The sequence below is a fragment of the Primulina huaijiensis genome, chromosome 14 (genome assembly GCF_012295235.1).
Source record: "Primulina huaijiensis isolate GDHJ02 chromosome 14, ASM1229523v2, whole genome shotgun sequence".
NCBI lineage: Eukaryota > Viridiplantae > Streptophyta > Magnoliopsida > Lamiales > Gesneriaceae > Primulina > Primulina huaijiensis.
Genome location: NC_133319.1, coordinates 16,138,453 through 16,163,842, shown reverse-complemented (window position 1 = coordinate 16,163,842; position 25,390 = coordinate 16,138,453). Strand labels below are relative to the sequence as shown.

The window sequence follows — 25,390 nt, the reverse complement described above, 5'->3', positions numbered from 1 at the left end:
TCTTAATTCTAGAAATAAATTAATAATTAATAAAGAATTTTATCTTATAGGACCGAATGGTTACCACATTACCAAAAGCTATAGCTGGTAATAATGATGCAACTCAAATCTTTTAAATCGCACAACAGCTCAAGCACCACAATTCGATCGCTCTACCAAGCAGGGACAATTATTGCACCCAACAATCTCGCTCTCAATAATTGGACTCCTTGCAATAAATGATAATCAAACCCATGACCTTGGCTCTGATACCAATTGTAGGACCGAATACTTACTACTTTACCAAAATCTGTAACAGGACCAAGTGCTTACCGTTTTACCTTCGGTCCTACACATCTCGACTTTAGAATAATTCTTGTTTTATCAAGTCTAATACATGACAATAATTTATATTTGATACCGTTGTCTCTCTGGTTCAATTTAAATTTCTCCTAAAACTTAATTTTTTATTTAATTGAATTGTGTTATTTGTTTTATAATAATTTAATTTATTTTATTCAGTCTAGTTATTCACAAAATCATTTTCTTTTATTTAAACTCGATTAAATTAAATAGATTATATTATAGTAATTCGATAATGATCTCATGAGAACAACTTAAACTCCGTCAAACTACATCATCACTTGACTTAATCTACCTGTTAGTTTTCCAATATTATTACGACAGTCGGTCTCATCTTAACCGGGACAGAATCATTATCGAATGAACATACCCTTAATCTTAACCAATCAAAAACTTGTCCCCATCTTTTTTTAGGGTAAAAATAAATCAATAACTCGTGACAGTTTAGACAATAATCATAAACAAGGTAAAACTCATAAATGGTACACCAATATTTACACAAGATTGCACACATTCATATACATAGTTTTGATTTCAGAGTAAGTGAAATTTTGCCGGGACACCTTCAAGCCGCACCCAAGGAATCTTGATCAGAAGGTTGGTTATAAAATACTGTGAAAGAAGATGAGATTTGGGTTGCACCACGAATGCATATCCAAATGGTAGATTCCAAAAATAATGTTATTCAGCACAATGAGATCTGTAAAGCTATTGCACCAAATTCAACATTTTGTATAACCGATCCAATATTGTTCATAATCTCTGTAATTGACTAATGAAAGAATGAAATGCACCAGTGCAAAATACCCTTCAAACTAATTCTCCTACGGAACTAAAATCTTTGAGAGATAATGTACACCTACTATACAATGCCAAATGACAACAGCCACCAATTTAGTCATGGCCACAAGTTCTGTCAAGATAACCAATAGTAAATGTCACAATTGACATTTGGAGCCATATGACAAGAAATAAATGTCGCCACTATACTCCACACAATCCCGTATAAGAGTCTAGTATAACTTCAGGCGATTTGTTTACCAAGAAAACCAAAACCATCAAAATGCTGCAGGAGAATCATCTCAACAATTATTAGAGAAGGGTGGAGCTACTTGACACGAAAATCATGCCTAAATACGTTAAGATTTTGGGTAAACTTGTCTCTGTTCTTTGAATCCAAGCTTCGGGTGATATCAACCATCAATTTGTCAAAGCAAGAGGCAAGACGTTGATGCTGGTCAACAGCCTGCAATATGGCATAAAATACAATGATCATACTGGAAAGACATTTCAACATGAAGTTTCTCAAATGATCACTGGAAAGACATTTCAACCTGAAGTTTCTCAAGTTAAAGAGAAAATCCGTGCGTGAAATAAATTCAAACGTATTTCATATATAATGCTATTTGCCATGATACTCAAATATATGCATATCATGCCACGAACTTCAAAGGCCTATCGGTTATAACAGAGAACATAGTACATTTTGGGTTGTAGAAAACCTGGGAAATTTCTCTCCCAAGTGTAACAGTTAAGCATTGGGTTAAACATGAAAAATTAGGAATTGCCTAATTATATTCAGGCATTAAATAATAATATCCTGCCAGCTTGAGGATATTCATGAGTCAACAGAAAGAACAAGTAATTCCTTTCCTCTCAAATGTACATACGACGTCCAGACACCAAACAACTAGAGTATTTGTCAAACTGCAGTAGAAAACTAATTAGTTCCGATACTCTCGGTCTCCATCTCCACACCCACAATCACTCCATCCCATAACACTCAAAGGACGATGTAATGCTCTCTTAGGCACCTACGAAGCCACCACAGCAGCCCCCGTACCCGCCAAAAACATCTTAAATTACACACCAATGTCAAGAAACACAGATGACGATATGCAACCACCGGCAATCAAACAAATAAAGACGGATAAGGAGAGGAGAAAGTGTCTGATACATCGCATGAATACTCTTGTTAGTGAGTTTGCAGAGTATATCGTGAATCCTAACTTTAGCTTGGGCTGATACTGGCCTTGAAAAAGATCAAGCATAAAAAATTTCCAGCATCTTATCCAACAATGGTTCAATATATTTATGCTAACTGCTAACAATCAAAGATGATATTCTAACAAATTTGTTACTCTCAAGATTACGATAAACATGTAGTTACACTACGATAATTATTTAAAATGAACGCACTTAATAACTAACAAAAGAACCAAGAGATTTATCCATTTCGACATTCATCTTGTGGGTAGCAACATTCTGTGAAGATTTTACGAGTCCTATGTTATGTCACATTTGTCTTCCTATCCTTGCTTTTCAGGATTTAAACATGGAACTTGACAAGGAAACCCTAATCTAGATTTTTTTAACCTGTACATTGTTCATAAAATGTCATAAACGAGAACATAAAGAGAATAGAAAGAAATGGTGTCAAGTATGAACAGGGCCATTTTGGGAAGCCATGTGTGATGCAATGCTTGGTTGGCCGAATTTTTCAGCACATCCTTACCATAAAGAGTATGTTCAAGATGTAGAAAACTGAAAATATCAAGTGCTCATAGGTATGTATACCAATAGAGACAAAAAACTATCCTAATATACAGAAAGAAATCCCCTCATTCATGCTCTCCCCCATATCCACACGGCCTCTCCCAATTTATTTGAATAGAGAGGGCAGGAGAAAGGTCAATTTCCTTGAATTGTCATTTTGAATAATCACTTTTAAGTATTATAATCTATCCCATTTCACCCTCACATTAACTCTCCTTGCTTTATCCTCTTGATTCATTCTCCATGACAATTCAGAGCTACTAAACACAAACAGAAATTCTAAAAGTGGTTTATTAGTTCCTTGACTGAATAGATTCATCAATCTTGAGCAAAATCCTCATAGTTTTTGCAATTTGAGATATAAGCGAGTAGAACGAATAACAAAACATTCCACCAACATAGGAACTTTAAGTAAAACAGCATAAAGGTCACCTGCGAGGCCAAAATTTGAGTTTTCAAGTCTGTAAACATCTGCATGAAATAGTTAGATTCAATTAAGTATCCACATATTGCCAATACTTGAAGCAAGTGACTTGAAATTTTAAAAACAAGAGGTGGAATCCACAATAAAAACAATCTCTGAGACTGACAACGAACACAAAAACTTTTTTTCATGCAATACTCATAATTAACTGATGTCAACATTATTTTTTGGCAAGTGGTTGTTCATTGCATATGTTGGACAACATGGCTTGAAAGAAATAGAAAAATTTTTGAAGACATCGAAGAAACTACGGACAGTTGCTGGGAAGAAATAAAGATCAATATTGCACTGTGGATTGGAAATCATCATGATTTTAAGAATGTTTCAGTTTTAGATCTATTGAGAGATTGGGAATATGTGTATCATTGAGATAGTTTGATATTGTGTGTTTCATGACGAGAGTGGACCACTAGTCCACTTTGTACTCTTTCTTATTCTATTATTAATAAATTATGTTTCTTATAAAAAAAAAAAAACTGATGTCAACATTTGATCAGACCAACCATGCTAGTAATGCAACACAAATTTCTGATTCTCTAGCTAGTTCACAGATTCAGATTTCAGAGAATAACTTAACTGATGGAATATGTCAAAAAATGAAAGAAACTTAAAAAGTCGGGGAGGAATGATTGACGAATTAGTAAACGCAAGGAAACATCACAACTACATGATATGATGTTGGCTCGATAATCAAATATAATTTGACATCTCGAACATAAACATCTAGACAAATTCGACAAATAATTTGAATTAAAAGCAGAGAGTGAAGGCCAATAAGAAAAACCTGTTCATTTATCAGCATCAAGCTCAACATTGGTCTACTAAGACTCCATTGGTTGCTGCAGTCCTCAAATAAAACAATCTCAAAGAGGGTTTTAAGTATCTGAACAAAAGAAAACATGGAAGTTAGATTAAGATAAGAAAGCAAAAATCAATAAACAAATAACGACGACGACATTCAGTACGTGATCTGAGATGAAAAAAAATAAGTTCATCAACAAACATTTGAAAAAGCTTAACGCTTGCTGTAGTAACTGTTTCTAATGGCAAAATCTAAGGATATACAACAAGCTTGCTAGCTCATTTTTATCCACTTTTATGTAAAGCAACCATGGGTCACAAACTAGCCATGAGAAGTTACTTCGCACCTTCCATACCCAAAGCATGCTATTTTCTGTGATCAGCAGCAGTCCTAATTTACATTTCCAAAGGATTTTTTTGGACAAAGGAAATGCCTCTTAGATTGATCTCAAATATCTTTTTAGGCGGCTGGGCATCACTCAATAATCAGTAAAGGTAGCAAATGATACAAAATGGACATGATATGGAGTTAAGTCAATTGATTATATTCAAATAATTCAAAAACAATCAAAATGGAGTGTTTGATAAAGTGTAATGTTCAATACTACTTACTGTACATCTAGAAAAAGCAGCGAATGAATATTGCACAAGCACGAGAATTTTAAAAACTGTTGAGTGTTGGTTGAGAAAGGAATAAGGCCCCAGGCCCACATGGCTTCTTGACCAATGTCTTCAAGAACACTCGATGTGATGAAACAGGATATTCTAGAGGAAACTAACGAATTTCAATTTAATGGTTTATCAAATACCGCTGATAGTTTTACACTTTCCTAATATCTAAGAAATTTAAAGGGCAAAACTAGTCATTTTATACCTAGCAGACTTTTTTTTATATAGGAAACGATATCATTTGAATTGAAAAATATTAATTACAAAAAGCGAACCTGCGTCCATGCATAGTTAAGTGAGACACTATGTCATATTAACATAATAATAGATTCCAAACCTACACAAATCTGAAACCGAGAACAATTTAAACTCCGCGCTCTTCGAACTCCAACATGAGACCTTAGATTTAATCTTGTCCAAGCATTCTTCAAACGAGTCTTCAAAATTGTCAAAAATCCTTCTATTCATCTCCAACCAAACGGACCAACATAGACAGTGAACCACCCCAACCCAAAAGATTCTACCCCTCCTACCTAGATCACGTCCTAGATCTGCTGCGAACAAATCCCAGATAATCTGGGGATACCCAGCTGAGCCCAACTACGCCAATGCTTTGAACCAAAGATGCCTCATAAAAGACAATGAATTAGCAAGTGATCCAGAGTCTCCACCTCTAGCCGGCTCAACAAACACCAACTTGGGCAAAGAAAACAATTAGGATACCGCTTTTGAATCTTCTCGCACATTGGTAATTTACCAAAACACTGCAATCCACGAGACACGAGAACACTTGAACTTGGATGGGATAGGCGCTTTCCAAATGGTTTGATGAAGAGGAAAAAAAGGCTAACTATTGTCTGGAAAAAATGATTAGAAGAATAACTTCACCGAAAAGTGCACTGATGAATCTCAAACCCACTTCCTAGTGCCTTCGGTACCCTCGATCAAACTTACCCTCTCCGATGATCCTAACAATAAGCTTAAAATCGTTAATTTCGATCAAACTTACCCTCTCCGATGATCCTAACAATAAACTTAAAATCGTTAACCTCCTCATCCCCGAGAACCCGCAGAAAGTGAAAGTCCCAAGATAGATTGGAATGGTTGAATGATGAATTGAAATGCACAAAGCATCAAAATCTGAAATAGAGACGGGAAAAGATCACGAACCATTTGTCCTCCCAAAATCTAATCTTATTCTTCCCTAAACACAACCCTTGCTAACAGAAGAAAAGCCGGTTAATCCCGGAAATAAATTTCCAAAGACTCCTAAAGCCCGCATCCACCCATTATCTTGTAACTCGTATTACTGACAACAATTTTCTTCCCAAACAACTCCCCCTCAAAGGAAAATCTCCACCACCATTTCCCTAATAGGGCCCTACTCCTCCTTAGACAAATATTACCGGTACCAAAGCCTCCTCGCTCCTTTGGTCTACAAACTTGGTCCCAAGCAACCAAATGACAATGGTGGTCCCCGTCGGGTCCATCCCACAAGAAATCTCTCATAATCTTCTCCATGGCTTCCGCTACTTCCCGACGCACCTGAATAGAAACAAAAAAACATTGGTAAATCGTTCAATATCGTTGAAATCAAAGTTAATCTACCCCTTCTTGATAAGAAAGCTTTCTTCCAACTCGCTAACCTCTTAGACATCTTGAAAAACGACTGACTCCCAAATAGAGGCTTTTAGTGAATTCCCTCCAACAATTACCCTCGGGCCTACAATTAATAAGTATCGAGAAAGAGACACTCATCAGACATCCTTTGATCCATCATCTCCAATGCTCTCCAAAATCTTTCTTAAGTAACACAAAATCCAAAAAACTCCAATCGACATTGTCATAGGCTTTCTCAAAATCAACCTTTAAGACCCAACCACTACTCTTTATCCTAACTTCCTCCACGCCCTCATTTGTTATTAGACAACAGTCTAGGACCTGTCTACCTTCGATGAAAGCACCCATAGACTCGGCTATTGTGAAAAGAATTACTTTTTTTAATCTTAGGGGCAACACTTTGGAAATAATCTTGTAAACACTTGTTACCAGATTGATAGCGCGAAAATCCTTAATTTGAACATATTCTTGTTTTTTTGGTATCAGACATATCTATGTTTCATTGGTGATGCCACGAATAACACCCCCTTAATAAAATTCATTTAACACCTTCATCAAGTCTCCTTTGATTTTGTCTCAGCACTCTTGATAAACTGCTATTGTGAACCCTGGTCTGGTGTTTTTTCCCCATCACTTTCAAAGACTACTCTCTTAATCTCCTCCTCGGAAAAAGGACTCTCAAGCTCTGTCCTAGATTCACTATCAATAGTGCTCCATTCCACACCTTCTATACCCAACCTCCTCTGTCTGATTTCATATACAGATTTTGGAAGAAATCTAAAATCTAATGGGTGAAACTCAATTTCTTCTTCGTTTTGTATGATCGACCCATCGGTAGATGATAGTTACAATTGCCAGAGTTGTCGGAAGATGGTTTGGATTGGAGAGTGGTGATCGATTGTGAGCTGCTAAGGGAAGTAATTATTGTTCAATGCATGCCTGAGGTGGACATTTACTTGAGGTGCATGTCTGATATGACAAGACATGAAACTCTTCAAGATTAGCGAGGATGGAGTGTCACCAGGCTCACTTGATTGAGCGTGCACCCAACATAAAGTAGCAAGTAGACATTAAGGGCATTCTTTTGGAGGCTGGCCATCTAGAAGTTGTCAAAGAATTGCTTTCTGGAGTCTTGACAAGACAACAATGCTTTATAAGATACATTCACGGGCGTCAAAGGGAAAGAGGAATGTTGGCATAGAAAAAGATTTTAGGGGGATGAAAGGGAGGAATGGGTAGGGAAAGTTTTCTTTCAGATCGTATTTCTTAAATAGACCGGTTTCTCACTCTTTGATAGTTATTTTTAGGGAAATATGTGAAAAAGAAAGGCCCAATATTACGATTGTGTGTTATAGAAGGCCCCAAAAGAAATGTTCAAGCTAGGCATGGGGAGGAAAATTAAAAGAGAGAGGCGTTAGTAAGTTAGTTATTCAGAAAATCATTAAGTTAGTTATTCAGAAAATCATTTTTTGAGTTTGTTACTAGCTGTGATAGGGTCTCTCCAGGGAAAACATTAATCAATACATCACAGTTCCAGTGCTCATTCTTCTTTTCTTCATTCTGTTCATTTATTTCACTTATATTATTTCAATTATCACTACAATTTCATTGAACCAGCAAACAGTTATCTTAGGTCATGCCAAGTATTTATTAGGTTTCATCGCTAAATAAATCAAATACTCATGATGTAATATAAAGAAAAAGAAACCAGAGATCACATTTTCTCTTGTTGTTATGATACATAATTTTTTATTGAGATTTTATGGGAACTCAATTTCTACTTGGTCTCACCCAAAAAAGTAACAAAACAACGTGAGACTGAAAATACTATTGATTGGGAGAAGAAATGGGAATAACTATGAATGTGCTGCTAGTCAGTACTTGGGAGATGTAAAGTGAAACACATAGTGATGAGATTCAAACTTGTGAGAAAATCAAGCATTGGACTGCTCCACAAGGCCAAAGCTGGAGAAGCTCTTAAAGGAATTCCATTTAGCTTGATATTCATTGGATGACATCCTATATTGCCTGCCACTAGAGTTGTTAATATCGTATGTTTCATGTTTTCATAAACAAGTCTGGGTTACATAAATATCAATGGGGAAAAAATCTAATATTGCATCACAACATTGACACATGATAAATAAAATACTGTCCATGTCAGCCAGTAGTTTTACATACATACAAATCAAAGCAAGCAATCCCAAGCCTTTCATGAAGAAAACTCAGTAAAAATTACCAGTCTAGGTAAGTTCAAATATTAGAATAAAACAATCCAAGTTGAGAAAACTACAAGCAAAGATTTTGTCAAGTGTACATTCAAAATGGCTCAAATTAATGGAGAGTATATCCAAAAAGTTTAGATAAAAGTAGAAAACACAACTTACTTCAGGTAGTAGTGCTGAGCATTCTGTTATGTGCCTCACAAGATTAATAGCAGCTGGTGATGATGGAGCCTCCCCCATGGTAATGTTGTTGAAATAGAAAGCGGCCAAATTATCAATGGCAGATGCACACTGCCCCATAAAATAGAAATATAAACATTAAGTAAAAGCAATGAATAATAACCGACATAAACATTGCTTTCTAAAATTTCAGAAAGATGCGATGAAAAAATTTGTGACATACACAGCAACAACAATAACTTGAGAATTTGAAAAGTTAGAAAGAACACATGAAACTATAGCAGATAGAATTCGAACAACGATGTTGTATAAACTGATACCATCCCGGTAAATGATTATAATTCATTCACACATCATAACATTTGCAGATTATCATGCAGAAAGCTAAGAATCATCACTAACGAATCATCACGAACATGTGCAGCCAGGTCATTTTAAAGCCAGATATATTGGTGGTGGTGGCAACAATAAAGCAAATATTTGCACAAGCCTTCACCCTTCTTTCCAACGTGTAAATCACGGGAAATAGAGGGAATTTTCAAGATGACTAGCAAACTGAACCAAGCAGCCTAGCATATATAAATAATGTAAATGAGGTCCAGTTCTCATGGGAAAATATCTGTTAGCTCTATATTAGATTGCAGTAACCGGAATCACAACAAATTGTGGCCCCCTTTTAAGTTTACATGTCAGACGCACTGAATATAAGTGATTCTGCCAAGAAATTAATTTTCACAGTGAAATGACAACAATAAAGGTAGTTTTCTTTATCACCAAATTTTTTAAGAGTTAAAAGGAATTTGTATTCTCCCTAATTTACCCATTACAAATGGTTTTGATAAACCCACTATCCCAACATTTGGTCTACTCAACTCAGAAATTACGACAGCAACATTGAAAATGATTTTGAGATATTGTTCGAATATGCATTTTCAAAATGGATGTGATATGTAGAAGAAATATATAATGACTCTATGAAAAAGCTAAAATGAGAGAAGGGTTGATAGGAAAACGTAGAGAGGAAAAATCATCTTGTAATAATAGTTTTAAATGATTGATTTGAATTGTGAAATGATTTGTAGAGTAAAAATAGAGGGGGGGGTGGGGGGGGGTGAAAGGATTTGTTTGGAATTTCAAATACATCTTGGGTGAACTAATTACACCCACTCATTTAAATCCATTTATTGGGCTTTGTGATCACGAATTATAATCATTAACTGATAACAAAGGACCTTTTACAAGCCTTGTTGTACTATAACATACAATCCACAACAGGCATGTTGCCCACAATGAGAAAAATAAAAATGATAAAACTACGAACAGCCAGCATCTATTTATGAATTTCTATACAACCATGCATGTATCCGAGTCCACTTAACATGCGTGCATGAACGAACAACATGAACAAACACAAAGACGCAAAACAGAGGAAGAATACAGATTGAAGACTCATGAAAAAGCTAAAATAGGAGTTAGATGTGTAACGATAAAAATAATACAGTGTGCTAGGAATAGATTCATCTAACAAACCTGAGAGGAGATACCAGCATCGAGACCTTTGAGACCCGACTCAAGTGAACCGACAATATGCATGAAGGTGTGTATATCAAGGCTCAACACAAAAACAAGATGGCTGTTAAACAGAACCTCCACAAAGGCAAAGTAAGCCTTCGTTAACTGCAGAGAATAAGAAAATTATGAGAAAACTTCATGGACAGGAATCGGACTACGCAATTACAGTTCATAAAAGAAGAAAAATGGATGTCAAAATTATCCTTAACGTTTTGATATTTTTGTCACTCTGCAGAACCAGAAGGATAGATTTTACAATAACTACTTCGTTCAAAATATGCTTCTTATTTGGTCTCTAATGTGCTTTCCAAGAACTACGAGTCTCCTAGATTCACTTGCATTTCTAGCTATCTTTTCAAGAATCAGTGGAAATATGGCTGCTATGAAATGAAAAATACAATAATATTGTTGGAAGCAATTTTCCTTAATTTTCAATAGTTTTCCCTGAAGCATACCAGATTCAAAACTGAAAGGAAAACACACTGATCTAGCTACTGGGCCATTGCATGAGCAGATCAGAACACAAGTCTGACCAAGTTGGTCACAAATGCACAGTCTAGCGTGGAGACGGAGTAGCAAAGGCTAATGTGCTTCAATCAACAACCATGAAATCTTCCACAAAGATATCAGAAACACAGACAAACCTTTCTGTAAGCCAAAATGTCAGACAGTGGAATTGATAGAGTCATCTTAAGGGCAATATCAAGTACATTAGCGAGTGCTCTATCTCCGTAGAGTTCAAACACACCAAAATTCACATAATTTCCTGCAAGTGCTGTCATTCCATGGAAAGAATAGATATTTTAGAAGTCAAGAAAAAATAACACAAGATATCCAAAAAAATGCTAGATCTCCCAGCTGGCTATCCAGCTAAGTATGCAATCACTTCTCCTGATTCTATGCTTTTAGAAAATTTGGAATAACAAGACATTTGGAGAGGAACATTGATTAGGAACTATCCTTTCTTTTTAGTTTTTATCTAGTTGTGTTAATTAGGAACTATCTTCCATTCCAAGATATGGCTAACATCTGACTGAGGAAAAATGAAAGATCTAATCAATAGAACTGGTGCACAGAGATCAACCTAAGAGCTAGATAAGAGTCATATGCACATGAATGTGTCATAACCTCAATGTACAAACTGGATTGTAAAACAAATAGAAACTGCTATGTGAGGTGATGTTCTTAGAAATCTAGAAATAAAAAAGAGAACTGATCACCTGCATGACTAATGAAACTTTGATAAAGATTACTAAAGCACAACTCTCATGTTCTAAAGTCTGATCGTATATGCATACGACCAAGAAATCTAAAAAATGGAAGACAAATTAATGAACTTAGACGGATATGAAATGAAACAATATTTCATCAATAAAGATCATAAGATACCAAGAAAACAACCTCAATTTATTTCAAATCTTGAGGCCATGGAAGACAAATTAATGAACTTACACGGATATGAAATGAAACAATATTTCATCAATAAAGACCATAAGACACCAAGAAAACAACCTCAATTTATTTCAAATCTTGAGGCCATGGACCTTTACCTCTTGAAAGAATAGTTAAACAAATCCATATTCCTTTGTATTTGAACGCATATACGTCAGTAACATTTGGAATTGTTAAAACCCTCGAGCCATACGCGACTAGCAACTTGCTAACTTCTCTGAAAAGAAGTATGCCATTCGGAGATGAAATATCAAAAGTCAAACGTTGTGCTTTGTTTAATACAAACTCGGCCATGAATTTCAGCAATGGAGTTGTCACCTATGCGGAACAGAAGTGATGTTATAATCTCGTATTAGAGAGTAAAGGATTAAAATAATACAACAGTTGCTAACACAGTATATAAAAATGAGGTTAGTCCCACGTACAGGAACTCTCCTCATAAGACTAGAAGCGAGATATGCCTCCCTAGGCAATGGCCGTAAAAAAGCCAGTAGCTAGAGCAAAATGATTTAGTAGTTCAACTACAGCTAAAAGAAGAGAGAATATACACAGCCATTACACAATTTTTACCTCACCAGGTCTACCCAATTGAAAGAACACTTTGGCCCAATATGCTTAACTGAATTGGGTTTGAAACCAGAAAGTTGAAAATAAACTATTCCCAAACATCTAATTTATAGACCTTTCATGATTTCTTAATTTTTAGTATATCTTGTCCGTTTTTAGGGTCATCAATCATTATTTCCAACAACCAATAGTGAAGGTTTCCGCAACATCCAAATGAAAAACCCATGTTCACCCAACATTTGACAACCTCTAAGCCATGAAAACATACTCAACTGCTCAGACTTCATCCTCAATTTTCATCTCCGATCTAGCTGGTTTCCGGAGCAAACTGCTGCCACCTAAGAATTATACTGAAATAGCGGCTCCAATCTAGGGTATTGAATTGAGACAAAATCCCAATCTCTCTGTCATGATAGACCCGCCCCTTCAACAGTGCACTATGTTGGCAGATGGACTTTCCGATCATTCTTCCCATGATTACAGATGCTTACCCTTTAGTAATTAATATCTATTAATGCAAGGCCTTTCAGTGATCAATCCTATGGCAGAATGAATACAAGTAGTTACAGTATTTTCGGTCCATTCAATTATACTTCCGAAGATCCTGCATTCTATGCCAAGACATGCTCGTCCTTAACAACAAATAATTAGGTCTTATACAACCACTTTGATTTTTTATTTCAAATTGATAGAAGGAAGAAAATAAAAAATAAATATGTAAGAAATGTACTAGTTAAGAAGGGATTGAGAAAGAGAGCTAACTTCTGGTGTATCAGACCAATGTGAAATTCCCCTTAGCAGAATAGGCATGTGAGCAGGATAAATCCAATCAAAGAGAAGCCCATAAGTTCTGCGACTGAAAATAAAGAAGACAATAGTAGGTGATACATTAAAGCTACTAAATATGCTATCAGAACATGTAGTACATAACAGTAAGCACTAACCTATTGGTGGCCATTGCAATCCCCCTTAGATCTCTCATCAACCCAATTAGTACATACTTCACAGAGTCGGTTCGAAACAAAGAGTCAGGAGTTGATTCCAAATTGATGAAAAGCTGTATTATACACAATTAACTTTTGTTGATTCCAACATCAAAGGAAAAATGAATCACATCAAATTGATGACGACAATGAGTAATGACAAGTGAGCAAGAATACATAAAAATACAAAACCTTCTCTCCTTCTCACAAATTTTCTCTTGTTTGTAGTGCAGAGACGACATCGATTTTCTTTTCTTATTTATTTTCGTTAAGAAACCACAAACCAGGAGAGAGTTAACCAAGGAAATCCCAATAGTTGCATTTGTTTGTTAAAGATTTCTCTCTGATTTGATATCCCTAATAGCACCTTACGAAAATTAATTTACCCAACTCAGCAGATACAATATGAAAAACTCTTCCATTGAAAAAAAAATCATCTCTTAAAATTAAGTTGCAAATAGGAGAAAAATAAAATATTACTGTCTCTGACATATCTTCACGTGTTCTAATTCAATTCATTCTCAAAGCATTACATATGAAATTTATTGGAAAACTGTACGCATTTATAACATAATAGCATCAAATTCAATGACATAAACACCATTAAACATAATTCAATTTACTATGTCAGTCACCTTTTAATCTTAAAAACATAGTCAAACAAATCTCACCATGTTCACGATTAAGTTTAACTACATAAAGTTATGTGTATCACTTGTCCACCACTGCAATTAATTACTTTTAATTAATGGATATAATATTGTTTCCTATAAAAAAAAAGTTTAACTACATAAATTAGCAATCAGGACAAAATGCAAATCACCATTCAGAATATCAACATTATATATGGTACAATTTTAATCATCAATTTATCTAGTGAAGTGTTGGTATAAAGAAACAAGCTAGTCGAAACAAGGAAATATTATTCTTTTTAACCATTTTAGTAACAAATTTGAGATATAGCAAACAAAACTTTTCTGCATCTAAGCTGCATCAAGTATTCTTCATACAAGTGTCAGACACAGTATCCACTTTTTATTTTAACTTTAAATTTTTAATGCCGTCAAGAAGCATCTCCAAGATATGTCCACAAAGTGCCCGAGAGGTGAGAGGACACGGTGTCATAGGCGTATCATATTATTGTATCAATTGAAGTTGGTAGTACATAGACATCATCAGCCTTTTAGATACTGAAAATAAAAGGTAAAAGTGGGTTTATCGAGCACATTGACACTCAATCATGTACAGCAATTGTTTTTTTGGCTACCATGCCACCACATTCATTCAATTTAGAGAAGCATTGAGCGGACTTATTATTTTGCAAAGCTACTAAGGAGATATGGGAGATAGGTAGATGACATACTAGTTACAAAGTTTAAGCCAATACAGAGATGAGTTATTAAGATTAATATCTAACAAAACTAATCTTGCGTCCTCCAAAAAATACTCTTTGTAATCTCAAAAACATAAACAAAGGCCTGCTATTTCACATGAAATGTCTTGCTAATCAATCGGGAAGAAACATCACTGATCCATATAATCGACAATCATATCGACGTATCCATTCAAGAAATATTCTGATAGAATAAAGATCAATTCAGGACATACAAGAAAGCATTTGATACATAATTGTGAGAAAGTCTACGTTAGATGCAAATCACTTTCACCTTTCCAAGAGGCTATTGTTAGGGGTAGTTCTTCGGGGAGGAGGATCAGGTATTAACCAATGAGGATTTAGGGATCGACGAGGACTAGCTTTATAATGCTCCGGCCGAAGACCTCTTAAACAATTTTTTCTCTCAATTTAATTCTTCCTTAACCTTTATCTTTCTTTGGTTCATCAAAGCCGCTACTGCTGAAGATCACACCTATAGCAAAAAGTGTTGCCTCAAGTTTAGAATCCATCAGTCACAAAGAAAGAGCTCCTCCCCTTGATTTTACTTTGAATGAGCCCAATTTTCTTGACACAAAGGTGGATAAGATAAGTTCTTGCCTTAACCTTTCACCTCAAACAATCTTTTTCTCTCAATTCCAGTCTTCCTTCGCCTTTATCTTTCTTTGGTTCATCAAAGGGTGAGGAGAGTACTTTAACAAAATCACTGAAGTTTGAAAAGTCGGAAGATTCGAGTAATAAATTTCTAGAAGAAGCTAGTGCGGGTTTGAATTTAGAGGTGGAAGTGGATCAACATGTTCGGAGGCAGCGATCAGATGTCTATGATCAATGTCTATCTCAGTTGGAGTTGGAGAAAGTGCCGCTAGTAAATTAAGGAGGGAACATATCGACTACCTTTAAAAATAGAGAGTTAAATCGATTGGTTTTTGAGATAAATTATGAGAAAGAGATGATTCAAAGGGTCTCCGAAGTGGTTAAATGAAGATATTATCTTGGAATATAAAGGGAGGAGGTTCGAGTAGACGTAGGAGATTGATAAAACGGTTGTGCACAAGGAAAGGCCGGATATCTTAGTTGTACAAGAGATTAATAGAGAAGAGGTAGATAAGAGCTTTATAGCAAACATTTGGAAGTCGAGATTTGTGGAATGGTTAGTATTAGCAATTGTTGGGAGATCAGTGGGTATTTTGGTTGTGTGAGATGCCAGATTGGTGTCAGTCAAGGATACTTGAAAGTTTGCTAGGCGAGTTTTCTGTATCTACATAAATTGAAAAAGATGATGCCACCAAGTTATGGTTTTCACCTGTTTATAGGTGGTGCAAACCGAGGGACATACAATCTTTTTGGGATGAATTGGCTGGATTGAGAGTGATTTGTGCGTTGGTGTGAAGGGAGGATTTCAACGTGGTCTAATCTCTTAGTGAGAAATTGAATAGTAACTCCTTGACCAGCATAATGCTTTGCTTTGATTCTGTAATGACCTGAATCTTTATTTGAAAGAAGTACCAATTAAAACATGATTAAAGAGATGTTAATTAAGTATTATTAAGCAAGTGATTAATTGAGGAACAATTCGTTGAGATCCATCGAATTAAAATGGACCACTCAATCTACTTCAGATTAGATTATCACGAGAAATCCAACTACACGAATGAGATTATGACACGTGACATATAAGATTGATTTCGGATCTTCTGAACTAGTATGGATGCAATCTATAAATAGAAGTTGATTTCATTTGTTTACTCAACCGCTTTCCTTCGGCTTCTCTCTCTAGTTTTAGCCATATGCCTTAGGGTTTTAGCTAGTTTCTAGGGCAGTTTATTGTCGGGAAGCTTCGAAATAGTGTCGACTCGAAGAGGGGTCGGCGAATCGGGATGAGCAGATCGAGACGTAATCAGCTGGCTGACGACGGACGCATGTATAATCCTAAAGCCTTAAATAATGATTTAAAGAACATTAGGAAGAAATTTGAAGCATATTTAGTGATTCTATATCTGACATGATAGTGGATTCACAATGGCAGTTTACCAACAATGCTGGGATACAATTAAAGAGTACCTGATGAAGGTGATTAATTAATTTTTTGAAAGGGGGATTATCAATGGAATAACCAATAAACCGACATCTATTTGATGCCAGAAAAACAAGAATTGGTTCAAATTAAGGACTTTCAGCCCATCAGTCTGGTCTAGTCTTCATTAGATCATTGCTAAAGTTTTATCACTAAGATTAAATAAGGTAATACCTCGTGAACTCGCAGATTCTCAGAATGTCTTTATTGAGGGCAGAAAAATTCTAGATTGTTGTCTAATTGCAAATGAGTTGTTTGAGAAACATATGTTGAAAGACACGAGTGGATGGATCTTTAAGGTCGATTTTGATTTGGATTTCGTTTTGCTCAAGAAAGGCTTTGGGATAGAGATGGCGTAAATGGATTAAGGGATGCCTATCAAGTGTATCTTTTTCGATTATTATTAATGGCGGGCTTGAGGGCAAATTCAAGGGTGAAAAAAGACTTAGGCAAGACGACCCACTATCATCTTTCTTCTTTAATTTGGTGGTAGATGTGTTGGGCAGATTGGTTAACAAGGCAAAGGAGACCTTTGTAGGGGTTGGGAAGCAGGCATAGAGAGGATGGAATGATACGCTATTTTTTTGCGGAAAACGAGTCATGTGCAATTTCTAACTTAGATTTTACACTTTTTGTTAGATGTCGGGTTAAAGATCAATTTGGAAAAAAAATGCTTTATTGGGTATCAATTGCGAAGCACGATGTGGACAGGTTGACATTTGAAATTGGTTGTGGGAAGGTATCTAGGTCTATAAGATACTTAGGGGTTCCTATAGAGCAGATGGGGATCACTACGACCACTGGGTGGCTAGGGATCAAGTTTGTAGACCAAAAGAACAAGAGGGTTTGGGTATTGGTAATATTTGTATTAGAAACAAGGCTTTACCAGGGAAATGTTTTCTACTGAAGGGGAGTCGTTATGGAGGAAGATTGTGGTTAGAAAATATGAGACACAAATTTTTTTTTTTGATGAGAAACATAAATTTTATTAATATGGTTCTTTAAATCAGTTGGAGTGGTGGTCAATGGGGGAGATAAGATTAGGTTTTGGGAAGAGAGATGGTGTGGGAATTCCTATTTTCATAATCTTTACCCGTCTTTAGTCCAAATTTTGACAATACATAATCATACTATTTCTTCCTTTGCATATTCAATTCTTCATCCAACCTTTCTACTCTTTCTTGGAATTTTTGGATCCCAAGGATAAGGAGGCAATTGAGTTTCGTTCTTTGATCAAGACACTAGAGAGGGTCATATTGATCGAGGGTGCAGAAGATATGAGTGAAAGAATTAAGGATTTTTCAGGACAGTTTTCAGTATCTTTCTTTTGAGATTCTAGTTATTCTTCTTTTTCTCTTTATCAATCAATTTGGAAAGCGCCTATTTCATCCAAAGGTGCAAGTATTCTCGTGGATTGCAATGCTTGAAAAATTACCAGACTGAGATGTTGCAAAAAAGGTCACTTCTTGTTCGCTTTGTCCAAATTGGTGTGCATTATGTTGACAAGAGGTGGAAACTCGGGACCATTTGATCATCCATTGTCTTTTTGCACGTTGTCTTTTATTTAAAGCTTTGGCGGAGTTCGACTTGATTTGGGTATCTCCGAGATCAACTTGGGATTTATGCAAGGCAAACATCGGACAGGATTTGGGGAGGAACAATTTTTTTTGGAATTTGGTTGTTCACTGTTTGAGCTGGTCCGTGTGGATGGAGAGGAATGTGAATATCTTTGAAGATCAAGAAGATTCGATTGGAGAACAAGATTAAATTCAGTGTTTCATAATGGAGCTCGAGGACTGTAGAGCTCAAATCGTTCTCGATCTCAGATTTGTACAGAAATTGGAATCTAGTATTATGTTAATCTATTTTGACTATGGATCTCATTTCGTCTTATGTTGACCTCTGGTTCGCTTTGTGTAACTAATTTTATTAATCAATATAATATCGTTTCTTATTTAAAAAAAATCTCAAACAAAGTTCCACAATAGCATGGCAGATTTGGTTCAATTGAACTGCAAGTGTAAACTATCATCTCCCGCCTAATTAACCAATTAATCCCATTTAAGATATAATTACGCATTGTCGTGATCCAATGAGAGAGAAGAACTTCAGATTAAACTAGAGATAAGTTCAGGACATGCAGACACGCGTTTACAGAACTAAATGCATTCAGATGTTAACATTAAAATAGATGCCCATAAAGAAGGATAAAAGAAGGAAAAAGGAGGAAGGGAATGGACTAGCAGTACCTGTAGCAGAGGATCCATTGAAGACTTAAAAACCAGAGCACTATCCTCCAGGAATATTAACCAGCCAATAGTGTAATAGAACGTTGTTCTGCTGCGAGAACATCTATTTTCCTCCAGAAATGGAAAATGTTCCCTCTAAATATAGGAATCCAGAGAGATATGGTAAGTAAATATAAAAAGGATGGGGGGCCACGTCCGAAAACTTTAAATTATCAGATCAACAATTAAACAGGAAAAAATAATAAGGGGTCTCTTACAGTGTGATGTGCAATTATGAACTTTACTGTATCCAACTTGAGAAGTAATTTTCCAGTCATATAACTGCAAGAAAATATAATGGCTGGGTATTAAAAAAAGTACACTGAAGAAGACAAAATTTAATAATTTTTATAAAGATTGAAAAAAAAAAATCAAACCCGGATGCCAGCTCCAAAAACAAACTCAATGTGTGATCAATAACCTCCTCACACTGCAGTAAAACAAATTTGAGATACAAAGCAAAATTCATGGAACAAGATCAAAAGAAAGACAAATATAGAACAAATTCACCTCTGTATAACACTTGAGGTTCGTTGCAACTTTGCGAATAAAAAAATCCAACAGCAATAGATGATCATTAAGTCCGATAAGGTCAGATAATTGGGCATACAACTGCTGCACCAAACACAAAAGCATTCTTTACATGCAACCATGGTAAATAACTGATACTCATTAAGTGAAACGGTGATGTAACCTTTGATGAATGCATAGCATGGTCGCCCACATAAGATTTCCTGAAACTCTGGAAAAAGGTAAGTATTGCTCGATCAAGTCTTTGCTTGCTTAATTCACCATATCTCTGTAAAATGCGAAAATGACAAGAATGCTTCAGCTTAGAGGGAAAGATGGTATTGGTTTCATAATACCCAGGTAATGTCCCAAAGATGTTTTAAAAATTCAGTAAAAATAATAATTTAAATCGCAAGTAATTGAGATTTAAATAACACATTGCACCACTGGTTTTCCAAAATATGTGAATTGTAAAGCAATGTTAAGCTGAAAACCTCACTTAAACATATGGGATATTCTTGTTCTTATTCAAACTAAAACCACAAGAAAGTTATGTCAATAAGATTAACCTCAGAAGGTCATCACAGGAGCAATACATGGGGTATCAGAATAACAACACTGTTATATCTTGATGTTTCAAAGAACCACCCCTTAAAATAATTAGTTGGAAAAAGATATTGGATGATGTCAATCATGAACCATTAGTACCGTTCTACTAGGGTTGTAAATGTAACTTTTATCTAACTTAGGGTATGTTTGTTACTATCCAAACCAAAGAGTAAGTGTATTTAGGCTTAAACTCAAGAAACTTTCTTGTAACTTATACTAAGTGTAAACTCTAAGGAAATACAACAGTCAACAAGATTATTTTGTTTCATGGGTAACCTGGCTGTGTAATCCACTATCAGCAACATTTACAAGCCGCAAAACACGAGCTGAAAGTTCGGCGTCCAGTATCTCCTGTGATTCAGCACTGTATTTGGAAAATCAAACAAAAAATATTAAAACTACACTCAAAAGAACCAATAAGCTGACAAGATGGTAGGATATCAAGATTAGAAAAGCTGACAAGATGGTAGGATATCAAGATTAGAAAAGATGAATGTCACCTGCACCCAACACTCTGCTTTATTTTTAAAATAGCAGCAATTATATGTACAATCCAAGCAAGCTTGGCTTCAACTACGGAAAGTTCACTATTATCTCCAGTCTGAAGCTGCGCTCTTTCCTATCAAAGGAACAGAATATTTTGAAATATAAAGCATGTCTAATCAGAATCCCACGCTAAAATCCAGTGTAACTAAATTTTATCTTGAATAAATATCTGTATACCATGTACAATTGTAAAATAGGCTCAAGGATGTTGATAATAAACAAGCTACTGCTTCCATACTGAAACAAGTAGAGAGAAATAACACAGATTAGAAAATTAATCAAGTCAAGTGTTGTTGGGGGGGTGGGGGTGAGGTGGAAACGAAATCAACAAATCAAGTTTTTTTTTTTTTGGATAGGAAACTAAAACAAATCAAGTTTATGTACAACCTGAAATCTGCAGAGGTTAGGAAAGCAATCCAGCTGGTCTTGAAGAAGGTCAACATTGTCCAGTGGATGTTCTGATACATCATCTGGCAGGCCACCCTACAAACAAAGAGAAACGACAAATATATTGGTACCAGAAACTTTGTGATGCAAAAGAAAAAAAATTGTCACCTGAGCAGAATCCAATCTTGAAGTGATAAATCCTTCAGTGATTTTAGGCACAAATTCGTCAAGCAAGCTAGGTGCATCACCCTTCAGGTAGGGTACAGAACTCACCAACCTAGACCAGAGCCCTAAGAGATAATACACACTGCTACTGGCCCACTGCAAGAAGGTGGAGACTCCATTAATTTTATTGGCATAATTTTAGCGATAGAAGCACAACGCTGTGTCCATTACTTCAGGGCAGAAATTATTCACTAAGAACAGAATCATGCCAATTTGATAAAATTTATGATATATAAACTTTGAAACAAATCACCTGCCAGGACTGCAGAGATTTTGATGTGAACTCGGCAACTAATCGTATCCAATCACCATATCCTTCCATGGTCACAAGTTCAGACAACTGAAATAGTATGATAATCACTAAAACTCATGATTCATAAGAAAACATTTGATGGAAAGTAAGTGCACATAATGAAAATCAAGAAATCTCCATTTACAAGTAAATAAAAGAAATTCATTGTTCCAGTAGTAGACAGCCCAAACAAATGGAAAAAAACATATACATGAATGAACAGGAGAGGCAACAAACACCAGAAAAATTGTCAAAAAAATAAATAAGTAAAAAGCACTATTTCAAAAAAAACCATCGGGAAAAAACATGTCAATATTCATGGGAGAAAAAAGGACACTAAAATCTTAAATAATATGCATTTTACCCTTCCTGTTGCAGACGTGATGTGAAAAATTAATTAGGTATTTTCAAACTCATTAGTGATACTTACAAATAACTGAAAACTCTTTAGCATGATACTTAAAAATAACTGCTATCCCATTCTTTGTCAGGGAATAGCATTAATGACTTATTTTTGTGAAAAAATGTGAAAGACAACCTTTTTCACTGATTATTTCGAATAGAGAATTGCTACGTATCCAGCCATATATCATCCAATAAATTAGGAGAATATACCACAAAGAAAGAAACTAATCTCCAGATTTTATCACCAATAATATTTAGGCTACAACTGGATTTGATTCCTTAAATTGAAGACTCAGTTGACTGAAATTCGGATCAACTTCATTTTCAACACTCCCCCTCAAGTTAAAACATCATATGCCTCATCTTGGACAAAGATCGAAACTCAAACGACTATTTTTTCTTCGATACAATCACTCCGTCAAATAAGCATACTTCATTCAGATTCTCCCAAGCACCACCTTCATGTGGTTACTGCACAACTTCTGATTGCACCACAAAATTCATAACCTTCGCCCTAAAAAAATTCAACACCGAACATCTTTAACTGTAGAAAGCTTCAAAAGTCTGACCAGCGACTAAAACTATTAGAGACTTAAATTTAAATATTACTTAAAAGTATAAAAAAATATTAAATATAAGTACAAAAATCATCCGAAACTGCTACAAAAATAAAATATACAAATCAACTGAGTTACTGCCACGGACGCCAAAGTGGGTTTTGGTTGAACCTGTAGATTGGGCTGCTGCATTTATTATTATTAATATTGTTAATAATAATATTATGATCACATGTAAAACGTATAAAAAGATAAAATAGAAGTGTGAATGACCCCAAAGTGCTACAAAAATAAAATATACAAAACGGCACAGTCTGTTGACACCAAATTTGGTCTTGGTTGAAGCCTGTTGGTTGGGCTGCCGAGTCTATTATATGTAAAAATAACACCCTTTAGGTAGGGAAAAAAAGTTTAGACCCAGGCGTGATTGGGCATCTACCAAGGCTTGCTCTGAGGTGTGCACACCTATTCCTTTATGCGCACACCTATGCAAGGCTAATGCGCCAAAGATATCCTCAAGCACACGGACCAATACCTGGTGTGCCTCGTGCCTCGTGCCTTGGACGTGGCAGTGACAACTATGTTCATGCTACTTGTCTCATTCGGTAATTGCTCTTTCACATTATAAATCGGCATTTTCATGTTAAACAGTAAAGTGAATTGCAGGTGACAAAATGGCGATAAAACACAAGCAATTGAGATACATGTTATTGGAATATGATGGTGCAAGAGGCCTGAATGCTCCAACATATTGAACAAATATTTGTTTCTTTCAAATAAAATTTCATTTCTTTGGATAGAGAGGAAAAAAGGAAAGAGCAATGTATTTTTCTACTTTTTTTGGGATAATTGTTTCACAAGTAGTAAACTGGTAGTGCAGTGGTGATGACCGAAAGACAATGCCACAACGGTGCGTGGCTGAAGTAGAATATTTCAATGGCAGTTTATTTCGTATTAATTTTTTTATTGAAAAAGAACATTTTCATTGAACAGTAGATTTTTGGCTTGGTGGTTGAAAGAATAAAAGTTTAGCTGGATACTTTTATCTGCAACAGCCATAGCATTGAGTAGCTGCAACAGCAGATCAGATTTGGCTTTCATTTTTTTCTTTCAGAACATTATGACTATGATACCGGCGAAAAAATGTGAAACACAATCTTTTTCATTAATTATTCATTAATGAAGAATGGAATAATTTACAGGCATATATCTTCCACAAAACTAGGAGACACCAAAGAAACTTATCTGCATATATCACCAATAATATCTAGGCTACAAGGAAAAGATTTTAGTCTTAAAATCAATATTTAACCGCTGAAATTCGGGATTAAATTAATTTTTCGACAATCTCTGAAAAGAAATGTCGAAGAAGAGAGATCGTGACAGCCTAACAGCAAGTGTATGTATGACAAAAAATATTACTGCCCTCCCTCAGATTTTCCACATGGTGCCATATCAGATCATTCCTCCATCAATTCATTTCTAAATTTTATCTTTGAGTGTTAATCAAACTGGTGGCAGACGTGAATTAACTTTTTCCCATATAAGACCTACAATATCAACTCATCCTGAACTTCATTTACAATTATGAATACTTTTCTTATCAATTAATTTGAACAAACAGAATTAATGGGAGAGACATCGTGTAGGCAATTTAAAGCGTTCATAAGCATTGGGAAGGAGACGAGAATTTCGGGAAAGAGTAGATTACGGATTACCTTCAAAACAACTTTCTACGAATAAAAAAAGGTTAAGAAAAGGAAGCCAAATGTTTCCTTAGGGTCTCAGATAAATGGTAGCGTCTAAAAATCAATATCATAATTCATAACATCTGATGATGTTTCCGCAGAAAGTTTACGCGAATTGGGAAGACAAGATAAAAATGCGGAGAAGAGGTGGTTGGATGTGATGCAGAAAAGTTAATGGCAGGACCCAAAATGTTTATGTTCTATAGGACATGATGAATCATGGACTCAGCCCAACCTTCTCCGAGCCTAGGTGAGACGTCGCTACACCAACCAAGGACAATATTACAAGAGCCACACACATGGGAAGTTCAACGGTAATAGCGTGAAGCCATAGAGTTGTGGACTCTAGCTTTTGTTTCCTTTTGCTTTCTTTAGATTTTGGTTTTGCATAGTATTGGTCTTTTATAATTTGAAGTTTATTAGGATTGGTCATTTGAGTTTTAGTTTGTTAGGGAGTCTGTCTATTTTCTGCATAAATACTTGGTTTGTTGATTTATAAAATTTAAGCTTAAGAATTTATCCTCAATTGTGAGTCCAAGATCGTGAGGTTCTCAGATTTAAACGAGCCTCGACAACCCTAATCAAACATAGGCCGAAACGGAAGAAAATCTCAGAAAAACAATTGTACAATCATAGAGAAAGGCAGCATAAATTGACCCGTGACTAGATCCTAAGGGCGCGCACATAACATGGTGCAGCATCAGTAAATCAAAGAGCAGAAGTGAGTATCTTTATACTTCTGAAACTAACTTCAGCTTGTGTCTTAACTTATTCAACTATAAGTTTTAAAATTTAGAAACAAACGTCCAACTTACATCAAAACAAACGAATTATGAAGAGAACCATAAGTGGAAGAATAACTGTAATTGTTTACAGCATGTAAAGCATAAAAATAGTTTACATAC

At 35.5% G+C, this 25,390-nt stretch overlaps 1 protein-coding gene across 7 annotated transcripts in view; it reads right to left on the bottom strand.

The window, feature by feature from the left end:
* Positions 1 to 1,041: 1,041 nt before the first annotated feature.
* The window catches only part of LOC140956447 (uncharacterized), a 30,519-nt gene continuing 6,170 nt past the window's right edge, over positions 1,042 to 25,390 (bottom strand). For 6 of the 7 annotated variants that reach the window (XM_073413167.1, XM_073413169.1, XM_073413168.1 and 3 more), the window contains 20 exons: positions 21,737 to 21,823; positions 21,427 to 21,579; positions 21,259 to 21,354; positions 21,049 to 21,108; positions 20,826 to 20,944; positions 20,602 to 20,689; positions 19,901 to 20,005; positions 19,717 to 19,821; positions 19,584 to 19,636; positions 19,425 to 19,488; positions 19,168 to 19,302; positions 13,413 to 13,525; positions 13,231 to 13,324; positions 12,000 to 12,219; positions 11,094 to 11,224; positions 10,408 to 10,554; positions 8,860 to 8,988; positions 4,167 to 4,265; positions 3,331 to 3,369; positions 1,042 to 1,588 (listed from right to left, as the gene is read on the bottom strand). In XM_073413167.1, the coding sequence (XP_073269268.1) occupies positions 1,451 to 1,588; positions 3,331 to 3,369; positions 4,167 to 4,265; positions 8,860 to 8,988; positions 10,408 to 10,554; positions 11,094 to 11,224; positions 12,000 to 12,219; positions 13,231 to 13,324; positions 13,413 to 13,525; positions 19,168 to 19,302; positions 19,425 to 19,488; positions 19,584 to 19,636; positions 19,717 to 19,821; positions 19,901 to 20,005; positions 20,602 to 20,689; positions 20,826 to 20,944; positions 21,049 to 21,108; positions 21,259 to 21,354; positions 21,427 to 21,579; positions 21,737 to 21,823 (2,175 nt within the window). In that variant the 3' untranslated portion in view covers positions 1,042 to 1,450. The remainder of the gene's footprint in view (positions 1,589 to 3,330; positions 3,370 to 4,166; positions 4,266 to 8,859; positions 8,989 to 10,407; positions 10,555 to 11,093; positions 11,225 to 11,999; positions 12,220 to 13,230; positions 13,325 to 13,412; positions 13,526 to 19,167; positions 19,303 to 19,424; positions 19,489 to 19,583; positions 19,637 to 19,716; positions 19,822 to 19,900; positions 20,006 to 20,601; positions 20,690 to 20,825; positions 20,945 to 21,048; positions 21,109 to 21,258; positions 21,355 to 21,426; positions 21,580 to 21,736; positions 21,824 to 25,390) is intronic. The other variant, XM_073413173.1, reaches the window with a different exon arrangement.